Here is a 21,636-nt window from a genome sequence, read left to right as displayed (position 1 = left end):
TAACACTAATTAACGAGATCACCTGTGAAGCGCGGTGATACATGTAGTTAAAAGTCCCAGTGCTGTTGTACTCTGTCGCAGCACTCAGCCTGTCGTCCAATCAAATTACTTGGTCGGAACTAACTGTTGTATAAATGAAAATAAGTTTAAAACAGCTACGCAAGTGTAGGAAGCGTTAAATAAGAAATTTAAAGAAACTGGAATACATGGGGGTAAAAAATACATTTGGTAATAATTTGATTGTAATAAATGCAGACTGTAAACTCCTATTTTCATTTGATAGTCTACAGGTTTACAGCTTTAGCAGCGCAGTAATGACGTGCTTTTATTTTACTTTATTTATTTTAAAACATATTCTAATTTGTTATGTGCGTGAGTTTATATGTACAGCCACATTATATCCAGCAGGTGGCGACATCCGCCTTTATGTCAGTGAGTGCAGCTGCAGTTTGAACCAGCGAGTGTGAAGGAGGAAGTCCTGAGTGAGAGCTGGCAACATGGACATCAACGTGAATCAGTGAAGTTATTTTCAGTCATATTGGTGGTTTATATCTTTTATATCTGATTTGGCGCCATGAAGGTAAATGAGAACACTTTACTCGAGGGACACAGAGTTGTGTTGGTTCCTTACAATGCAGAGCACGTGCCCAGGTAACGAACAGCTGATCAGTCCGTCTGTGTTTTCTTTATTCAGTTATTCATTTGTCTCTACTATCATTTGTTCCTCTGCTGGTGTCCTCTTGTTATTAGCGTGTTTTAATTATCCTGAAAAGGTTTTACAGGCTGCTTTTATTATTTTAGATTCAATGCCTGAATTTAACCATGCCTGCCTGTAGCCTGTATTCTTAGACTAGTGTAATACAAGTTGAGCAGTTATAGTAATAATAATAATAATCAGAATCTAAATTCAGTCCTTTGGCATCCAGATGAAGTATTAAGTTTAACTTGTGGAAACCTGCAGCCCCCTCTTCTCTTATCCACCTGTCTTCACTCGTCAGGTATCATGAGTGGATGAAGTCTCCTGAGCTGCAGCAGCTGACGGCCTCAGAGCCGCTGACCCTGGAACAGGAGTACGACATGCAGCAGAGCTGGAGGGAGGATGATGACAGTGAGGGGTCATTTGCCTACAATGTGCACACACAAAATGACAGATATAAATACCCTAAAGCAGTGGCTACCAACCAGGGGCCACCACACAATTAACAGATAATTATTTATTTATTTAATATGAATTACTGGACTCTCTTTTTATACATTCATACCGTCATCCTTCAGATTTGTTAGAAAGCAAAGCTGTTGTATTTGATTTATTTTGTTTTATTTTATTTTGCTAGAGTGCACATTCATCATCCTGGACAAGCAGCGGTGGGCAGACCCCGGTGTAGAGGAGGAGCAGTGCATGGTGGGAGATGTCAACATCTTCCTGACTGACCCCACAGACCCCTCCTTGGCTGAGCTGGAGATCATGATAGCAGGTGAAGCCCAATGAGTTTATCTTGAAAATTATCCAAAGGCAAATAAAAGCTTCTGAAACATCTAAAATCAGCTGGTGTTTTGTTTTTAACACATCAACCGTTTCCCACATGCATCTCTCTATTTTGACGCCAAACTTCCCTGATGCTGATAAAGTTTCTTGTGTTTTACTAGAGACGAGTTACAGAGGGAGGGGCATCGGGAAGGAGGTGATACGCATGATGATGTGTTACGGTGAGTAGCTTATACAGGCTGTCAGGAGATTCTTTAACGCTTGTTAACAGCCTAAATGAACCTGAAATGTGTTACTTACAGCAGGTTAAAGCTTGACTTGGATGCCACCTTTTCCTGGTACCAGACCTTTTGAATTGCTGCCCAATTTTCTATTTTTGAGCAGTTGAAGTTGGTCTAGTGTTATGTTCGTTGTTGCCAACCTGTGCTAGAGCCAGAAAAATAAGAAAGAACAATTGCCACATCAGTGGATCAGACAGAGCAGTGGATTAGACTGATTGATTTACAGAAATAACAACTCTTAATTTGTTGTTTTTGTTTTTAACTGCTCCTAATAATCACAACTGCAGCTCCTGTGTCAACCGAAAATGATGGGATCACCTGCTACTGATTGGTACGGTGGCCCTGAGAGCTCAACGCACTGCAACTTAAGAAAACATGCAAACTGCAACTCTCTCTCTCTCTCTCTCTCTCTCGCTCTCTCAAGGAATTAAGGCAAAAAATAAATCAAAAAGATAAAAGTCATGAACATGGCCAGGACACCCCTAGAAACACTTCTGTTGTGTTTTGTGAATTTGCAGAGCGTTTTTTTATATTTGCATGTGTTTTCTTCAGTGCATTGAGCTCTCAGGGCCACCGTAGATGGCTATGGCAAAGCAAACTGATGAGCAATGATCAAAACACCAGAAATCAGACAACAACAAACATGACACTGGAAGAGAGCGACACATAATCTGCACTAACTTTCACCAAAAAAAAAAAAAAAAGGTCTCTGAAAGATGCCACCATCACAGAACAATTCTACTTATAGTGGCTTTGACATAGTTTTAATTTGAAAAAGAAATAAGGCGTTTGTGCATTTCTGAATGTGAATGGTGGTGATCAGTGTCTTGTCTTGTCCTCCACCAGGAGCCACCAAACTCGGGGTCAAAAAGTTTCAAGCGAAAATTGGGCTGGACAACGAGGTCAGCATCGGCATGTTCAAGAAACTCCACTTCCAGGAGGTAATAAGATCACGTGTTCTCACTGTGTGACGAGCCTGAAAATGTAGAAGCTCTGTAAGTGGATCTGACCGTCACACCTCGTGTCCGCGGCAGGTGTCGGTGTGTAAGGTGTTCAAAGAGGTGACCCTTGAGATGACGGTGGATGAGTGTGTTCGGACGAAGCTGCTGGACGACACGACCTTCATGAAGGAGAGGGACTACACACAGACCTGTGGCAACAGGCAGGAACTGGTTTCACAGTAAAGTGTCGTAGCGACGCATCCTCACATCCTAAAGACTTCCAGCTGTGAAGCAGATCATTCTGCACAGCTGAAGAAACCCGGGGACGCCATGCTGAAAACCGTTGTGTGGTTTGGACTTTTTGATACACACACACATACACACACACACACGCACACACACACACACGTGCATGTAACATAGTCTCTAGATGAGAGGAGTGATACCATTCTCATGTCTGTACAGTTAATATGAAGCAACAGCCAGCAGCTGGTTAGCTTAGCTTAGCACAAAGACTGGAAGCAGAGGGAAACAGCTAGCCTGACTGTGCCCAGAGGTGCTTTCTCTAAAATGTCAGTGTTCCTTTTAAAATTGAAAACCACAGGAAGAAGAAAAGCTTTTCCGTCCACACTAAAAGCCCACAAAGTTCCATTAAATTGGCTTTTTCCCCAATGGCGCTTTTAATGGGGAAAATATAACGAAGCTTTATAATCATTTAAAAGGCCAGTCATTGTTTTTTTTTTTTTTTTCTATGTCCAGACTAACTCCTTTTCTATGAAGCATTTGTGGTAGTCTCTGATGATGAGCACTAGAGAGAGAGAGAGAGAGAGAAATATGAAAGATGAAGGATAGAAACGTCTGGTGGTTTCTAGTGGAAGTGGTTCATTTTATTTGGGTTGGCATCCAGTTGAGTCTTTGTGCAACTTTTATAGACCATACATGATTTTAAAGCACAAATCATCATGATTCTGTCTGGGTTAGGCATTTTAAGATCCCAGTATCACTGCAACTACAAGTGCTTGTGTTGTAACAGCAGTGCATAGAAATTAAAAAAACTAATTCTGTGTGTAGCTGTTTTGGCTTGTATACAAAAACAGGGGTATTACTAAGGGTTTAAAGATGTTCTCTTTAAAATGTAAGTGCAGAAAATGACCCTGAATACATAAAAAAAAATCATGTCAGATAGAGAAGCATTTCCACTTGAGTGAAACGCATCTCCTGTGCATTATAGCAAACATGTTTGTCTCACATTCCTCCTAATTGCAGCATTAGTCGGCTGCATTTCTCATAATTTTCTTCGTTCAGGACAGGAAGGCTGGTGGTTGAGATTAAATGTCAAGTGCATGAGCTTTATTGATCTAACGCCTTTGGTATCAAACTGCATGACCCCACATGTGAAATGGAGGCCTATCATTCTACATGTTGAAGCCACCCAGTGTGTTATTTCCAACTCGACTGGAATAGATCACGACAGATCAACCCAAGTTAAGTTAGACTAAAATTTATTTGCATGTAGTTTTTGTTTTCTTTTTAAGGTAATTTAAAAAAAAAATGTTCAGATAATCTCACCTCTGTATTTTATTTACATTTAATAATTTCCAGTTTGAATTGAACATTAGCCAAAGATAAGACCGGAAAGAGTTATTTGGCGTAAAGATATAAATAAATGCAATGTGATCGTAATTTTAAGTTGGGTTTCCTGATGACTTTGGTGAGCGTCTAATTCTTTTTTCCTCTCGTGCCACTATGAGGTTGGCATTTCTGTTTTTTAGCGGAATATCTTGATTGTTATCACTTTGCTGATCCACCATCAGTCATCATCGTTCTTTGTCCAATACTTTTGTCTATAACCAAACACCTGCAAAACTAATGACATTCCCATCAGCCTCAGTCGTACTTTGTGCCAGTTAGCAAATGCTAGCATGCTAACAGGCTAAACTAACATGCTAAACATTGTAGCTGCTAAACATTAGCATGCTGATGTTAGCATTTAGCTCGAGGTACCGTTGTGTCTTAGAACAGCCTCACTGAGCTGCTAACATGGCTGTGGGCTCTTAATCTAGTTGGACTTCCATTACTGTGAAAAGCACAATAACTAATTTCATTATAACTTATTATTTCCTAGATTGATATAAATTTGCCAGATTGATTAGTTTCATCAGGCTAATGGTGACTGTGGTCACTGGCTCTCACAGGCTTCTCTCTGTCATATGACGTGGTTTATGGTCTCATGTGTCAGACGTCATATGAGCTCATTCACATTAACGTTTGCAGAATTGACTATGGAGGTCTAATGTGTGGATCAGGAAATGGATATTTCCCATAATGCAAATACATTTGTTTACAGTTTCTTGAGCTCCGTGCTGTTGTGGTGGAGATGTTATTGAAATGTCCTTTCTGTCTTTAAATCAACCCTGTATGTTAGTTTGTCTTTGTATAGAAACTGAAAAAAATACAATATAAAGTTCATTTTTGATCCTGTGATATAAAGTTGTTTTTATGTCACGTACTGCAGCATCCTCAGCTCCACGTGGAAAGCTTTAGGGGACTAAAAGTTTTAAATTGTTATGGAAGAATAAATCAATTATAATAATGCAATTTGGACTTAACTCTAAGATCGACTAAAATGTGTCGAGTACCACAAGCTGACATTGAATGGTTATTCTTCTGCTACAAAAACACGACGCTCAAATGTTTCTTGCAGTGCGTAGCCATTTAATGACACTGACGATGTTTGAGCATGGACAAAGCTGTACAAGAACCAGTGCAGCAAAGGCAGCAAATGTTTCATTTCAAAAATCACCGGTTAAAACTGAAAGAGAACAAGAAAGTCATATCTGTCAGATACAAAGAAGAAAGGCATTTGAAAGTTTGTCCTTTATTCACCAGATGCTGTGCAGTCAAATGCTGTGACCACTGCACAAAAAGGACCGTACTATATTTATGTGATATCCCCTTAGCAACAAAACGTGAATACTTGCTATAACCTTTTTTTTATATTTATAACCTTTTTTTGCAAATGTGCTGCTGTTGCATTTCTGTATTCTTCAAACTTCTGTGCAGCCACTGGTTTCTATTTTGTCTGTACAGTCTGAAACATTAATCAGTCAGTTCATTCTTGTTTATTGGAGGTGCAGATTTGAATGTGCACGGCTTTGACAAATTATTGGAAGCTTCACGTTCAGTGTGATGAATTAAACAACTCCAGCAAGTTTCAAAAGTCTGCTAACTACTTTTCAGACTGTGTGGATATGAATGGAAACCAGTGACAGCAGGGAAGCAGGAACAAATCATTCAAAAGTCTGAAGCATGATTTGCAAAACAGTTATCTGTGATGTAGCATGTAACAGAAGGGTTAACACATGCAAAATCTCTGATACATCATTTTTGTGCTTTGGCAAGAGCCTGACTGATACCAGATTTTAAAGGCCAGTAAAGATATCACTGTTAGAGTTGAGTTTAAGAAAAATATGATGACAATATATCGGCTGATATTCTTTTTATTCTTTCAAACAAACTAGGGTTGAAACGATTAGTCCATCCACAGGAAAATAATCAGCAACTATATTTGATGAGTGATTAATCATTACAGTAATTTTTCAAAAATAGTGAAAAAATGTCAAACTTTTTTTTTTTTTTTTTTTTGCTGCAGTCCTAAAATAAATACAAAAACATTTGCTATAAGTACCCTTTAAATTTGTTTATTACAGAGTTGTGACCAAGATGCATAACTTACTTAGCAGGACATTTTGCTCTCTGGTGGACAAACTATGTAATGACAACACTGTCTTTGGCATTGTTGCTGCAGCTTCTTGTTAGTCATCAGCCGACATATACGCCAGATATATCCGTGATTAGTTGAAATCTGCTCGTGTATCAGTTGGGTTTTAGTTTGCGTGGCAGACGGTTTTGTGAGATTTAGCTGCTTTAACTGATTTAAGACTCTAAAAGGCGGCGGAGAGCAAAGACGATCGAGCTCTACATTCACAAAGCCTTCGCTGCACATGCTCAGACTGCCACATCTGACTCTGATTGGCTGATGCACAACTCTGACCGGCGGTTAACATGCGACTCGACACTGCAGTGCAGCACAGACAGGGCCACCTGACATTTCACTGATCATCTCTCAAATGCCACCCGCACTCCATGCCATGCACTGAAACACAAACCGAACCCCTGGTGTTGGTCCAAGTGCAAAACATGGTGGGTGGTGAAACATTTAAGATGATGGCTCTTTTTTTTTTTTTTTTTTTTAAAAACAGGCTGTAGTACAAAGAGGATACAAGAGCGACAACAATTCCATAGGAATTTAAGATGATTTTGACACATTTGTCCATCCCCCTTTGTCAATCTGTACAGACTCCACCTCCCAGCACCACAAACAGGGTGAGGGGATGCAGGGTTGCCCATCTTAATGAGAATTATGATTTCAGCATATTTAAAATAATAAAAAAAAAATCCTAGGATTCACAGGTGAGAGTGAAAACCTGCAGCTCTGAGTTTTGATGGAAGCAGGTGAGTGTTTAGTTCTTAGACGTTTGTGTGGATTCAAGAAACTCCTTCGCAGCAGATGACAGATTCTGCACCAGTTGTCTGACCACACCCTCCTGCTCTCTGGCCCAGAATAGGCTGTCGTCCACGGCGACGTTGATCGGCACGCACACGTCTTCCTTCTGCAGGTCGGTCAGGCGGCAGGCGGTGACGACGCCGGCCAATCCCAATAGCAGCAGGAGGAGGAGCTTGAACAACAGGCCAATGAGAGAACGTCGAGGTTTAGGAGCCGATTCCACGACGACCTTTTTACCTGCTGAGATTAAACGAGAGAGGATGACATTAGAACGACTTCTATAATACGACAAACATCTATCCATCGTTCCAGACCTTTATTCCCACCTGCTGCCTGTCCGTTCTTTTTCTTCTTCTCTTCGCTCTTCTTCTTCTGTTGTTCTTGTGCAGCTATGGCCGCCTTTTGAGCGTTGTACTCCTTCCTCCTCTTCTCCTTCTCCTCTGCCTTCTCCCGTTTACGAGCCTCCTTCTCTCTGGCCTCCCGCTCCCTCTGCTTCGCCTCCTTCTTCCTCTCCAGCTCTGGGTTGAGGGATGAAGAGAAATGTCACATATGCCAATGACAGCACATTATTTTAATTGTGTCTCAGGAGGCTTGTTCCCGGTTTCCTGTCATAAATAAAATGCACTTCATCCTCAGTTCGACATCTCAGCAGCAAAACTGTTATGAGGCTAAAAAAGTTGGAGGAAAGTCCAACAAAACAACCACAACTTTGCTTTTTGTTTGTGGCCAACTATAATTAATCATCTTACAACCCCCCAGAATTGTATTGTGACCCCCAGGTTGGAAACCACTTGTAAAAATACTATCAAACTGTATCTGATGTAGTTAAAACTAGCTCCTTCCCAACCAGCTACAACAGTAAAATGCTGCAGGTGCATATGACATGGTATCTGAGTTTCACTTACTTTCAAATACACTTACTTTTTAAATGAAACTGTCAAAATTTTTAACCTTTTTTTTGTACTTGAACAAGCAAGTAAACAAGACTCCGAATCCGAGTAGACGCTCTCTGCTACTGAAACATACCGGTCTGCACCAAAAAAGTGTTGAGGTTTGGTGTCTAAATCTATAGAGCAAAATGCAATCGGTCATCTCCCACAACTTGTTCTGAAATTGTTTCCAAGCTCAAATAGAAATTTTCCCTGATACCAACCTTTTTCCCTCAACAGGCGCTTCTCTCGTGCACGATCCACCTCATCCTGAATGGATCTCATGTGCTGCAGAACCTGAAATAAAACCGCAGACTTTTAAGTTTTGGACACTTACAATTTAAATACTATGTGTAAACTGGTTGATTGATCACTCTGTATTTCTCTGTCACCTTGGAGGCGCACTGTTTGCACTGCTTCTCATCCAGACAGTCTCCTGCTGCCTTGGCCAGGACGGGCTCCAGCGGGTTATCCTTCAGATCCAACCACTTCAGACTCTGTGCACAAACACACACAAGCCAAAGTTAAATAGGATGTGAGGTTTGACTACACTCAGCAGAGGTTAGCACACGCTCAAGTCTATCACCAAGTATTTACCATTAAAGAAATAGTCTGACATACACTTAAGCTTCATATTTACTATATACATATGAGAGTGGTATTAATCTTCTCTTCAACTACTCAGGAAGAAAGGCAGTAAGCACACTGACATGTCAATCTATTCACTTAAGAAAACAACTTCAGGTTAAAGTATGAAGTGTAAAAACTGAATAGGAGCTGGGTGGTCACACTCTTGATTTTACACACACACATACTGATGTTGCAGCTTTATGTTACTTGGATCAGGACATACACGTGTTACAGGAACAAACACAGCTCCTGTCTGGCACCCACCCTGAGCTGAGAGAAGCTGACAGGCAGGACAGTCAGCTTGTTGTTGTACAGATCCAGATGTTGAAGGTTGGCCAGGTTCCCCAGGTCATCCGGTAGACAGGTAAGCTGGTTTTTACTCAGATCCACTTTGACAAGGTGGGTCAGGTTGCAGAACTCTGGCTGCAGGAAAAACAAACCCCGCCAAAGAAAAAAAGAACATCAGTCTTAATGTTCTCTGTTTGTTCACCACTGAGGTGAGGAAAACCTGCAGAGGAGTTTAATGACAGGATGAATGGAGCAGCTCTAAATAAAGTTATGACACAAGTAGAAACAAGGTATTAGAGATGCATCAGCTACCAGAGTCTGCTGAAGTGACCTAGAAGGTGTGAGAGACTTAAAAAACAGACTTAAAATAAATTTAAACTCACATTAATCTTTATTTAACTAAGGCCAAACCACCTCCAAGTAGTTCAGAGTGTTATTATTGGAAAAGTAAAACACATTTGTTTCACATCACCTAAAATAATATTTTCTTACTGTTTAATTTCAAACAGTTTCAAAACCTTACTTCTTTTGCTTGGAGATTTTAATTAAATCTTTTTGAAATTGAAATACTTTAAACACTTAAAGCAGTGGTTTTCCACCAAGTGTCCAGGGGAAATATGAGGGTTTATAAAACAATTAAAAGGGATGAAGTGTAATAAAAGAAAATAAGATTCAGTTTTACATTTTCTTGAATTTTCTCTGGATACTTTTACCTCTTAAGAGTAGGTTAGTCCACGGTTCAACTGCTCCTAACTCAATATAGGGCTCACAAGACAAAAAAGGTTGGGAACCACATATTCAAGGGGTAAAATGGTGTGTTTAACTACAGTATGATTGTGTTCATACTCACAGGAAGGGAGGTAATGTTGTTGCAAGACAAATCCACAACGGTTGCTTTGGGGAATAAAGCCTGTTGGGATCAATAATAGCATAAGTCAGTTTAATATAGGCTGTAATTGCAGTGGTGGAAGAAGTACTCAGGTCCTTGACTAACATAAAAATAAAAGTACCACAATTTAAAAATACTCTGTTACAAATAAAAGTCCTATAATCAAAATTCTACTTGAGTAAAAGTACAGAAGTTTTAACAGCAAAATGTACAAAAAGTATTCAAAGTAAAAGTAATGATTTTGCAGAAGAGTCCCTAAAGGTCCTGAAAGCTATTTTCTTTCAATCTTACTTGGACAAGATAATATACTGTCCACACAGGTTATTATCTTGCAAAATAAGATCACACAGGGACCTCATGAGCTCATCCTGATAGTTTTGTTACAGCGGAAATTACTCGCACAACTCCAACTTGAGTCTAATCAGCCTCAGTAACTGAAAACATCTATGTAGGTATCTATAATCCACGGGCGTAGGTTTGCATATGGACGGTATGGACATGTCCCTACTAATGTTTGGGTGAACTCATTCGCACTATGTTTGGAGTGAAGCCATATTAGATCATTCCTATGTGCCCTCCAAGAGATTGCGTCTCCAAGACAACTGATTTGGGCATGTTAGCATTTGATTAACTCGAAGGGCGGAGCTATCTGAAGGCTCACGTCATGTGAGGATATGACAGTGGTACCTAACGTCACCAGAAAAATGTCAAGTGATGTTATTTAACCATGTTAGCTAGTGCTATCTAGCAAGCTAACCCTGGCTTCTGTCTTCTGTAGGCTAGCAGTCAGGTTGCTAGCAGGAGTAAACATAAAATGGTGGATATATCAAATTATGAGTTGAATTGCTGTCGAATATGAGTTTAATTGCTGTCGAATAATCCCATGAAAATGTCACCATGAATACTATGACATTTTTATACCTTACTATATTAAGGCGTTATCATACTATGACTTTTTTGCTTCACAATACTATGAGTTTAGGCATAAAAATGTGAAGATTTAAGTTTATAACATATATATATATAATACTCATAATAAAATGCAACTTTATTAAAACGACATGCTTATTAAAATTCTATTTGTATAGGATTTTCATAATAATTTCTTATTAAATTTAAACATACAAGTCTATATTTTATATTTACATACATAATATGAACTAACCTAAACTAATCAACCGGTTTTGCTTAATTACGACATAAAAATGTCATAGTATAATAAGGCATGAAAATGAAAAATTGACTGAACAACTTTCACTTGTATTGGAGTAATATTTGACCAGTATTTATACTTTGACTCAAGTAATATTTTATAAGGTGATAATGTGTTTTGTATGTAAATTCTGTAGAGTAGAAGAATAAAGTAGAATAAATTGGAAATATTCAACTAAAGTACAAGTAATGAGAATTATCTTTAAGCATAATATTTCAGCAAATGTTCTTAGTTACTTTCCACCACTGTGAAATTGTATATTATATTTAATCAGCATTTTAACCAAGAAACATCGTGACACCTTATCAGCTGAAACCACAGCAGGATGAGTCTTCAATCTGAAGCCACAGTCCACTGTTTTAATGTTATTTGTGTAATTTAACAACATTTTAACAACACAAACACCACGAGCAACTTACCAGCTCTCTGACTGGCACCTCAGTGAGGTTACACAGGCTCAGGTCCACTTCATTACCGCTGATTTTATCCTTCAGGTTCAACACTTTGCTGTTTTTACTCATTCTGGAGTCTGTGAGAAAAACACACAGCAGAGTCTGAGAAATAAAACACTGACATGAGGGAATTTTGAGCCAAGTTTAACAACAGGAAACACCTGAAACGTTAACGGTCCACACGGTCTGCTCACCTGAAATGAAAGCTGTGACAAAACTGTGGTCGGCGTGAGAAACGGCGAAGAGAAAATCAGCGGCCCAGCTGCTAAAAATGAGGAAAGTTCGTGGAAAAAGCTCTGAAATGTTGGTGAGTCTGTGTTTTTTGGGCAGCGGTGACTGCCTCAATGAAAATCCACGTCACTGATTGAACGACAGCGCGGAGACGTTGAATTGAACAGCGCCCCTTGCAGCACCGGAGGTGAGCACATATCAAAAAATAAATAAATAGTGACAGTAAAAAAATAAAAACAGAAGGATCTATATGAAAGAAGAGAAACCATCTCTCAACAGAGGAGGAGGTATATATATATATATATATATACATATGTGTGTGTGTGTGTGTGTGTGTGTGTGTGTGTGTGTGAGACTAGAATAGACTTGTTTAAATGAATTAAAATATAATGTTAACAAATGTTTACACATAATTTTTACATGGAAAACATATGTTTTCTATGTAAAGATTTATCACATACATATTTTTAATACATATACATATACAAATTTTACTATGGGTATTTCATATATGTTATAAACGTATAGCTTCATATATCCAGAGGATGTATATATGTGATAATAATATATCCCCTTATAGGTGACATATATGGCAACACTTATTATACTGTCCTGTCAGCCCTTCCCAGTAGATTTAAACACCGTTCACATTTGGCCTCAGGTGACTCCAACAACTGAGTGTATATATATCTATAAATAACTCCATCCACATTGGTTCAAAACAAGCTGCTGGTAAAACAAATGTACAGTACAAAGAAATAAGCAGAAGGACGTTTTGTTTTTATTGTTTATTTTTCTACATAGACTGATACATGTTTTCAGATCACAGGACTGTTACTCCATTAAAATTAATCCATAAAGAAGCTGCAGATGCAGATTTGGATGAACATCGTGACTGACAAGTTCATACTGGAACTTGGGGCAGCATGTATGTTTAGTATGTTTACCCCAGCATGCTTAATTTTTTCTATATATTACAAATTCGGTGGATTCATTGAACATTGTGCATATTACATATTAAACGCATTACTGACCTGTGAATCTTTATATAAGAAAGACTTTACACACAAACCTAGTGCAGGATTTACAAATACCTGATGCAACCAGTCACAGGTGTGAACACAGATTACAAGGTTAGTGCCCAGTCACACATACACACATATAAGGAAAGCTTTCCTGGGATTCAGTTTCATGTGATAAGTCTTGTTAATAATCATAATATATGTCAATCATGTGTCATGTAGCACTGTAATTACTGTGCAGTCTACCAGTTGGAGAACATACAGACTAAAAACAGAGTGCAGGCTGTGGCATAGAAAATGAAGAAAATTTTGTTGATTGTTTTGGTTTTTCTGGCCCAGTAGCCTGCGGGCTTTCCTTCCTTCTTCCTGTTGTGGAGGATCAGATTCAGGGTTCTCACCACCTCCCTCACGTCATCTGAAAGCTTGTCAAAGCCCTGTGACACGTCCGACAGTTGGCTGCTGCTAACCTGAAACAGCGGTTTTGAAGACTGTGGTTAATTCCTGCAATTATGAACCAAATAACATAAACAACATCACCAGCTGTGGCTTTTGACATTCTGACGTTTGTGTACAGTATAGTAAGAAAGATGAGGGATTAAAAAACTACCTCCATGTTGTAACTCATGTTTGCTTTTTTCTATAATATGCCATGTTAGTTTTGTTTTTTTTATCACACGTGTTGCACGTATAAAGTGTAACGTAATCCCAACCTTCAGCAGTTCAGTTGGCGTTTCATCAGCAGACACATCATGGACACATAAACACTGACTCCACTTCTTCTCTTCTGGAAGGACATATAAGGCACAAAAGATTGTAGCATATTCAAAGTTGTATAAGGAGCCAGTCTGTATTGTAAGTTATAAACGTGCCTGTTTCACATTATTCAGAAGGGAACTAAAGGTGGACATCACAGTAACAGTACAATTACAACAGAGTAGCTTCTTTGCCTCTGCACAGATTGACCAGTTGACTGTTGCACCAGCTATGTTTAAGTTTATATAAAGTGTAAAGTACATCCCAGTTCCTTTATTGCATCCACGTTCCTTTGGCCCAGACGGGTCAACATACTGCAAAAGCGACTGAAAAAAGTGAGAAAAGTTTTGGGTTTAGTGGTAACCTGCACTCAAACTTGCAATAAAACTTACGTTCAGCTGGGGCAACAGGCTGCAGGTGTGTGCCTTTGTCTTTGGGTATATCCATATAAACATAAATATAAACTACATCTTTTTTACAGTGATTCTGACCTCCTTCACAGTCGTGGGAGTTGCCTTTGCCTCGTTTGTCCCCATGGTCCTCACTCAGCCTTTGGTCTTCATCTGTCTCACTCTCTTGGGATGCAGAGTCTCTATCTAACAGATACATGATGAAAACCGTCTCCAGGAGGCTGAGCAGCATCAGACCAAAAATCCCAAGGCAGTAGACAGCTGAAGGGAGAAAGCAGCTTCATTCAAGTCTATACATTGAGCCAGTATATGTGCTGTTACTACTCATATGAAGTATAGTCCAATAAAGGCAAGACTGATATCCTTGTTTCTTATCAGCCACGCAGGCGGTGCGACTCATGGCAGCGTCTGTGAGTCATCCACCACTTTGGTCTGGGCCTAAATATCAGGACAACTACGGCTGAATGAGATAAAAGTTTGTACTAACATTTATGTTCCCCAGAGGACGGTGTGTATTTACCTTGGTGATCGCTTTTCAATCTAAAGCCATATTCAGTTCAAAAATGAGATTTGTTAATTTAGGTTATGACCATACCTGCAGAACTAACAACATTCCCATCAGTTTTACCTATAAGTGGAATCCTGTTTGACGAGGAAGGCAGGATTTCATTCAGAATAAGCTGCATCACAGTGACAGCAAGCAGCACGGTGACCTTGAAGCTCAGCTTCTCGCCCCCGTGGTCTGAGATCAGGAAGGAGGCCAAGTCCAGACACAAGAAGAACAGGATGGGTACTATGAAGTTGATGATGTAGAGGGCAGACCTCCTCTTCATTTTGATCTGTGAAATGATTTAAATGTTAATTACTTGAGAAAGGCTGCAGAAGAAGAAGAAGATATGGATAATAAAAGGAAGGGAGGAAAAATAAATGAAGAAAATTAAGAAGAATTAAAAGGAAGGAAGAAGGAAGAGAGCCAGAAAAGAAAAAAATGAAAAGATATTTCATGAGTTACAAGACCTCATGTTTGAATCTGAAAAGCTGTCTGTTAATTTTTGTGGGACAGTACAAACACAACATGCAGCCAGGGCTACGTACAGTGTAAATGATTACATCCTTTGTCCACGAAAATCTCTCAACAGTTTTGTTGGTAACTGTCATGTCGATGAACAGCCACTCGTACTGGGTCTGCATCATCTCGTGAGACCACTCCGTGGTGTCTGAAGAGCTCATGGAATGAGAAAGCTCTAGTTCCGTGTCTGAGGAGGGAGATAAAAATAAAACTGTGAGGTTTCTTAGCAGGTTAGACAAAGAAGGATCGTATTGTATGCGGTGTTATCTGGTGGCGTATCTGTATCTGGTGACTCTGACTCACCCGAGTAAACGACAGAGCTGAAGGAGAGGGTGCAGGTCTGAATGTCGAAGGGGAATTTGTAAACTTGCATCCTGCAGCTGCTGACAAACGCCTGGTCGTTCAGAAGAAAGACCTCACCGTCATTCATGACAGTGAGACGGGGACTTGGAGAGGCGTTTTCTGTCCTGTATGATGACACACAGAGATACTGTTTATAAACACACACGCATGCCCGTATTATAGTTCTACTAGAGAACATCAACTGAGGAAACATCAACACTGACACAATGAGGATATGAATAGTGACAGCTAACGTCTTGTAAACAAATGTAAAGTTGCAGAAAATAATTCCTTGACTGGACTATCGATAGACAGAGGATCATTTTCTTACCAACTTCACATCTGTGAAAAGTACAAAAGCTTCTTCTAACTGGACAGCATGCAGACAGCAGAGGGGTGTGGACTTGGGTGAAAGGCCTTTAGCTTTGAGGAAACACCATGGCTGTATTAAAGGAGCTGGACACGCTGCCACCACTCAGGCCAATCTGTCTCGGTGACAAACATACACTTACGTCTCTTTAATTTTGAGATCCGGCTTCCACAGGAATTCAGCAGGAATAGAAACACTGGAAATGCCACAAAACTCACTGGCATTCCATAAAATGTGTTGATTGTTCCAGTGCTACAGAGGAAAACAAAGGGGAAATTTAGGAAAAAACATCAGAAGATAAAACAGAATAGTAATGAAAGTGAGGATGAGGGAAATGTGAGTCTGCGGGGGAAGTAAGAGAGAAGTAAGGATTAATTCAAATGCTGTAGAGTATAAGAAAACTCACCATGGTAATCCAAATGTACGGAATAAATATCTGGTCAATCTCTTTCTATAAACAAGCAAATAACACTGCGTGTAAAACAGAAAGCACTTGGAGAACACATAACGTTATCAACATAAAACCTGCTCAGTCGTAATCATATAGACAGTATTTTAAAGCAACATCACTTGAAAGTCGCTTTGGATAAAAGCGTCTGCCAAGTGAGTAAATGTTAATGTAATACAATACCTGGCTGCCGTCAACAAACAGCCAAAACCAATGCTTTAGAAATGGCTACGTTGCAGTACGATCCATTGTAACTATTTCACTTAGCCCATGGAATAACTTACTCCCAGATTAATCGAAAATCTTTTGGGAAGTTGTTGATATCCATGTAAATAACAGAAACTTGACTTAAACAAAAATGATCAGAAACATTAAAGCTTTAACCACTTACCACATCTAGGATGGCATTAAGCAAAACGTCCAGGTATACCACAGTGGGTTGTGTGTGGTCTTTAACAGGCCGGGTCGCGAAGTAGAACACATTGTCTTTGGTTAAGTTCAGGTAGTTTAAAACATCCTGATAACCACACACTCTCTCAGAGGACTCCCCGTCCACAGCTAAAAACATCCAGACACATTCAGTGTGAGAGAGATGATTAACAATTCGATTATAAGAGAAATATTGAAATATACTGATATACTCCTTATTTGAATTTTGAACTTCAGTAGCACTTTCTGTATGTTTGTCTGGTTATCCACGGCTTCAGACTATATCATTGTTTTTTCATTTTCATGTTTATATGTACGGTGACAAGTATAGAGCATGAACAAATACCACATACCAGAGCATTAATAGCCTAACATCATTTGCAATGATGGGCCTTTAAAATACATACATCAAGAATAAAATACACACAAAACAGCATCAAACACAGTTTACAAATATACAATAAAAATACCATAAAACCATTTTTAAAAACTGTTTCAATTTGAGTTCAAATGATCCGTTTTTAATTCTGTTGCCGAGGAGTTCCCCATGTTGATCCCCAAACAGAAAAAGCCATCTGTCCAAATGAGGATTATGAATTTTTAATCAGTCAAAAAATCAATCCATAGTACACACCAGCTCACAAATGACTGTAATAACAATACCCAGTGCTTGTGGTCAAGGACAGATGTTGGCAGACATGTGGATTATCAGATACTTGACCACTAAGTGATTTTCACACTCGTCTTTGTCTAATTAGGCTCCCCATTAAGATCCATCTGTGATAGAACATCAAATGCATATTAATAAAATCAACCAAGCAACACCTGATTCAGAAAATCAATCCCACACTTTTGCCATCGCATGTCATTCTTTAATTACATAATAAACTGTAATAAGCTTATAAGCTTCATGGTCCACTTAGCACTTGCTACGCAGATAGCTCGCGGTTTATTTCTCCTGATTCTGAAATGTTTGTCTCTGAGATTTCTGCTTCTGTCCAAGAACATTGGAGGTGGGTGGAAGTTATTTTGTGGAGCTCACAACATGAAGCATTAAAAAAAAAAAATTCAACAGCGGCATCTGTTTTCTGTCCACATTACTCTTGATTAGTCTTAAACTTCTCTCAGAAACCTTACCTGTGAGGAGGAGCAGGAAGAAGCCAAGAGGCACCATGAGTTCAGGACCAGTGAATCCAAAGGCACTGAGAGGTGTGTCGAGCAAATGTGCATCCGTGTCCTCCCTGTAATGTTGACTATGACATTGCAATAAAAAATATCACTTCCTCACACTGGAAGAGGGCTGGACAAATAAATGACGAACCCTTTTCTTTTTTTTTTATCTCAGTAATCTAACAGTTGAAACACCAACAGAAAACAATGGGAACCACTGAAATCTCCCACTCTGTGGGAAGATTAATTGTGCTGTCAAACCAAATGCACTGAACAACTTCCTTCATTTGTCATGCAGAACCCAGATTGGTGACTGGATTTATTTGGTACCACTTTCTGATTAGGCCCCATTTATAAAGGGTTGATAAGTAAAGGCCAGCAGTGCAGCTGGGGACTTGCTGCTCAGGGGATTTGTGCCCATGTTTTCTAATGCGCTAACAACTCTGCTGCTCTGGTGATCCCACCATGAGAGCCATGTCATTCAGAGTCTTGGAGGTGCTCTGGCTCAAACTCCTCATATCACCGTGATGCTGCTGCTTCGCATCCTGGCGGCCACTATGGCTCTGTCCCAATTTCAACATGTTTCAGAAGTGGGGCATCCGTTACTCAGTAGAGAATATGTCTCTTGTTTTAGAAGAATACTGAATGCACATTTGCGGCCCATGTAGCCCCATTCTTGATTGTCTCATCCACTACATGGGAGACAGTATTGGAAGGTCCCATAGAAAAGCTCGAGGAGGCAGCTGTGCATTGCTCTGTAACGGTGGAGGTGGGGCAGTTAACCAGGCATACATTTGCCAAACCATCCAGATAGTGTTCAGTCGTTGAAGTCTTTTATTGTGTGGGATAATTCTTCAATATGGACGAGAAGTGTAAATGTCAGTAGAGTAGCTCTACTTATTATATTTATGGGTGGTGAGAGGAAAACTGGCCTAATGTCATGGCTTATTGACAAAAATCAAAAATCAAAAACAGAAAACAATGACTTGGCCATTGTTATTTATGGATCCTGGATCCTCACACTTTTCAGTGCTGGAGGCAACATCATTGCAAGACCTAAAGAAAGTAATCAAGATAGGTAATCAATCAGGGTTCATGTCTTTCTATTATCATGATATCATTATTTTAATAGCCCTAAACCATGCATCACTAACTACTTAGAGACACAATCGCCCTTTGAAAATCCATGACATAAACACAACTGTATATTTGTACCGTTGTTTATTTGTACAGATCCTGATACATGTTTTCAAACCAGTCCACAGAACTGATCACAGATCTGCTATTCAGAAGAACTAAGTACATAAGACGTGATGTAGGCTCAAGCGAGAGCAGGCATATATTAAAAAATCTTCAACATTTTCATGCAAGAATGGAGATATGTATGATAGGATGTATGATACATTGTCCATATTACATGGCAAAGACATGTAGTAGAATTTTACAATACAAGACTAGTCATAAGTTATACAGTGCATTACATGCAATCAACAGCCCCTAAGGAGCTGTAATATACAGAAGAACTAAACATAGATGGACAACATCAAACACATTACCTCACCAGCTTTGCTAAAACCAAGATGTGGGAAATCAAGGCTTTTATGAGCACATCATTTTATGTATGCCTCTTCCCGCAGAGCAAGATATGAAAAAGAAAACCGCCGTTAAGTGCTCAGAGCGCAAACAGCTGATGTGAAAGTTGATGTTACTGTGATTTGTGGGGCGGAGGCTGGGTAATCAGCATTTGCAGGAACATTTTTACACTGTTCAGTGTGCTGGAGCCGAGCCGCTAACTGTTATCTGGTCTCCAAACTGACACTAACAGCGCTTTTCCCCAGGGGTGGTGGATGGACAATCTAAGGTGCGTGACAAAGCTTGTTTGTAAGTTAGATAAGGAAGAGAAATTGTTGTGGCTCTTGTGTTGTGTTGCAGGCTGCTGTCTGACAGTCCTTGGTGAGACCATCTGTCTCTGATGGAACTGTGAGGTTACCGCTTCAGCGGAAACGATTGAAAATGACAGGATTTTAATGGCTGTGTGGAAACAAGTCCTGCATTCTGTTCATTCAACCCACAAATTGGCACCATTAACCAACAGACAGCTTGTTGGTGCTGACCTTTAAGTGGACGGAGCATCAGGAATAGAGGAAGTAATCACAGCTCATTAGTGGTTTCTCCATTCACTTGTATTTTGTATTTAACTCTCGTCTGTCAGAGTAGAAACTGCTCCATAAAAGAGGAATGGTTCGCAGGCACTTATGAGACATGAATCAATCGTACAAATACATATGTATAACTGTGACTAGGCCAATGCAAACAAAACAGGTACACAGGTGTGCCAAATAAACCTGGATTGAAACAGTTACTCAATTGTGTTTTCATTATGTAGCAATGACCATCTCTATGCATTGTTCCATTTTAAAAAGATGTAAGCTAAAAACACACTGACCACTGTGACATAGAAAATAAAGAAAGCTCTGTTGACTCTTTTAGCCACTCTGGTCCAGTAGCCGGGCTTGAACTCGTCCTTCCTGCTGTTGAGGAGCAGAGTCAGTGTTTTCTCCATCTCCTTCAGCTCGTCTGAAACCTTCTCCAAGGCGTGGGACTCCTCCACCAGCTTGCTGCTGTTCTGATACAAGAGAGGTTTATTAGACTTGTTAATACAATTGTGGCTTGTAACAGCTGTTACATTTTAAATGTATTTTGTGTGTGTCCTTTGTGATGAGGATGAAGTGCGATCCAGTTCTAACCTCTTTGGCCACGGACAGCAGTTCAGACGAAGGTCCACCATCACCATCATAGATACACACACACTGAGTCCGTTTGTGCAGCTCTGAAAGGACAGTTTTTTTCTTTTCTTACCAGATTCAAAGTAATACAATTAACAAGTATGTATTATTAGAAAAATACCTACAATACATCATAACAGTTAAAGAAGTTTAAGAATAGCTTTTAGGTTGCCAATCCATTACTAAGTTTATCTAAAGCAAAAATATATACGATGCTAATGGAAAATTAAAATCACTATTATGAAAATTCCCTGTGACAGCGGTCCTGTTGTGTTGATTTCATACAGCAGGGGGCGCAGCTTTACTGTGTAGGAGCGGTGGTCTCACTGAGAGTTCAGAGGGAATAATAATCCTGTGCTGTGTGAGAATCACTCAGCTCAGTACAGTGACATGTTGATATACTTCAATCCGTATTTTGTGTGATCAATGTGCAGATTGTTTTATATTTGCCTAATATCTTTTAAAATGGACATATTGTAAAAGATAAAATCTGACTTCATACTCCACACAGGGCAGCGTGGCGACTGTTTTTCTATGTTTTTTTCCATTAGTTGCCACTGCTGTATTTCATATCATGTTTTTCTTTTGTCATATTATCAACTGTGTTTTCTGCTCATGAAATAAAAAAAAAGAAATAATTGTCCATGACTTATGTCTGAAGTTATTGGCATGACGTTTTGTAATTTTAGGTATTTAAATTCTTCCCAGTTCACATCATTATTAAACAGCTCTTCAGTGAGGTTAAGTCAGGTCAGGTCGTGACCACAGTCCATATTATCTACCTCACTTCCTTATAGAAACAGGCTGGTTTTGTCAGGTGGTTTAGTCAGCTCTGCAACAGTTAGCGCCAGTTATTGGGTTTATTTTGTAACAACTAATCTCTACCTAAGGACACTTTGTGCACCTGGATCCTGGTCTCACCTCCGTGAC

At 39.5% G+C, this 21,636-nt stretch overlaps 4 protein-coding genes across 5 annotated transcripts in view; 1 reads left to right on the top strand and 3 right to left on the bottom strand.

The window, feature by feature from the left end:
• The first annotated feature begins 442 nt into the window (after positions 1-442).
• Positions 443-3,778, top strand: nat9 (N-acetyltransferase 9). Its single transcript, XM_023431324.2, has 6 exons — positions 443-651; positions 999-1,108; positions 1,335-1,475; positions 1,648-1,707; positions 2,614-2,708; positions 2,802-3,778. Exons 1-6 carry the CDS (start codon positions 575-577, stop codon positions 2,949-2,951), a joined length of 633 nt encoding a protein of 210 aa, XP_023287092.1. The 5' UTR covers positions 443-574; the 3' UTR covers positions 2,952-3,778.
• A 1,624-nt stretch (positions 3,779-5,402) lies between these two features.
• Positions 5,403-12,043, bottom strand: lrrc59 (leucine rich repeat containing 59). Of its 2 annotated transcripts, none has more exons than XM_023431323.2 (8): positions 11,871-12,043; positions 11,644-11,753; positions 9,973-10,032; positions 9,099-9,257; positions 8,597-8,701; positions 8,429-8,501; positions 7,602-7,793; positions 5,403-7,512 (listed from the first exon to the last, which is right to left on the bottom strand). In XM_023431323.2, exons 2-8 carry the CDS (start codon positions 11,743-11,745, stop codon positions 7,232-7,234), a joined length of 972 nt encoding a protein of 323 aa, XP_023287091.1. In that variant the 5' UTR covers positions 11,746-11,753; positions 11,871-12,043; the 3' UTR covers positions 5,403-7,231. The 2 variants fall into 2 exon arrangements, with proteins under 2 accessions (XP_023287091.1, XP_023287090.1); XM_023431322.2 differs by having other exon boundaries at positions 5,403-7,515; positions 11,871-12,042.
• A 637-nt stretch (positions 12,044-12,680) lies between these two features.
• LOC111673516 (5-hydroxytryptamine receptor 3A-like) lies at positions 12,681-17,924 on the bottom strand. The gene is made up of 10 exons (XM_087169908.1): positions 17,888-17,924; positions 16,713-16,879; positions 16,280-16,324; positions 16,016-16,125; positions 15,465-15,628; positions 15,188-15,348; positions 14,721-14,931; positions 14,174-14,353; positions 13,640-13,713; positions 12,681-13,396 (listed from the first exon to the last, which is right to left on the bottom strand). Exons 1-10 carry the CDS (start codon positions 17,922-17,924, stop codon positions 13,172-13,174), a joined length of 1,374 nt encoding a protein of 457 aa, XP_087026034.1. The 3' UTR covers positions 12,681-13,171.
• Positions 17,925-20,307: 2,383 nt separating this feature from the next.
• The window catches only part of LOC111673545 (5-hydroxytryptamine receptor 3A-like), a 5,997-nt gene continuing 4,668 nt past the window's right edge, over positions 20,308-21,636 (bottom strand). The window contains exons 8-9 of the mRNA XM_087169902.1: positions 20,668-20,774; positions 20,308-20,546 (exon numbers count right to left, since the gene is read on the bottom strand). Coding sequence (XP_087026028.1) covers positions 20,319-20,546; positions 20,668-20,774 — 335 coding nt within the window. The 3' untranslated portion in view covers positions 20,308-20,318. The remainder of the gene's footprint in view (positions 20,547-20,667; positions 20,775-21,636) is intronic.

The sequence above is a fragment of the Seriola lalandi genome, unplaced genomic scaffold (genome assembly GCF_002814215.2).
Source record: "Seriola lalandi dorsalis isolate HSWRI2012SDOR001 ecotype SW California unplaced genomic scaffold, Sedor1 jcf7180002054920, whole genome shotgun sequence".
NCBI classification, from domain to species: Eukaryota; Metazoa; Chordata; class Actinopteri; order Carangiformes; family Carangidae; genus Seriola; species Seriola lalandi.
Note: the sequence above shows the minus strand (reverse complement) of the source record. Positions and strands in the feature narration are given on the sequence as shown.

Bases quoted from the DNA above. Each gene is read 5' to 3' on its own strand.
- nat9 (XM_023431324.2), top strand. From the start codon at position 575: ATGAAGGTAAATGAGAACACTTTACTCGAGGGACACAGAGTTGTGTTG. The intron at 1,109-1,334 runs GTGAGGGGTCAT...TTATTTTGCTAG, and splicing joins CTGGAGGGAGGATGATGACA to AGTGCACATTCATCATCCTG. The intron at 2,709-2,801 runs GTAATAAGATCA...TGTCCGCGGCAG, and splicing joins AGAAACTCCACTTCCAGGAG to GTGTCGGTGTGTAAGGTGTT.
- lrrc59 (XM_023431322.2), bottom strand. From the start codon at position 11,745: ATGAGTAAAAACAGCAAAGTGTTGAACCTGAAGGATAAAATCAGCGGT. The intron at 8,702-9,098 runs GTGGGTGCCAGA...GTTTGTGCACAG, and splicing joins TCAGCTTCTCTCAGCTCAGG to AGTCTGAAGTGGTTGGATCT. The intron at 7,794-8,428 runs GTTGGTATCAGG...CCCTCAACCCAG, and splicing joins GCGCCTGTTGAGGGAAAAAG to AGCTGGAGAGGAAGAAGGAG.
- LOC111673516 (XM_087169908.1), bottom strand. From the start codon at position 17,924: ATGGTGCCTCTTGGCTTCTTCCTGCTCCTCCTCACAG. The intron at 15,629-16,015 runs GTAAGTGTATGT...GTCATCATACAG, and splicing joins GATCTCAAAATTAAAGAGAC to GACAGAAAACGCCTCTCCAA. The intron at 13,714-14,173 runs GTCAGAATCACT...ATGTCCTTCCAG, and splicing joins CTCCCACGACTGTGAAGGAG to AAGAGAAGAAGTGGAGTCAG.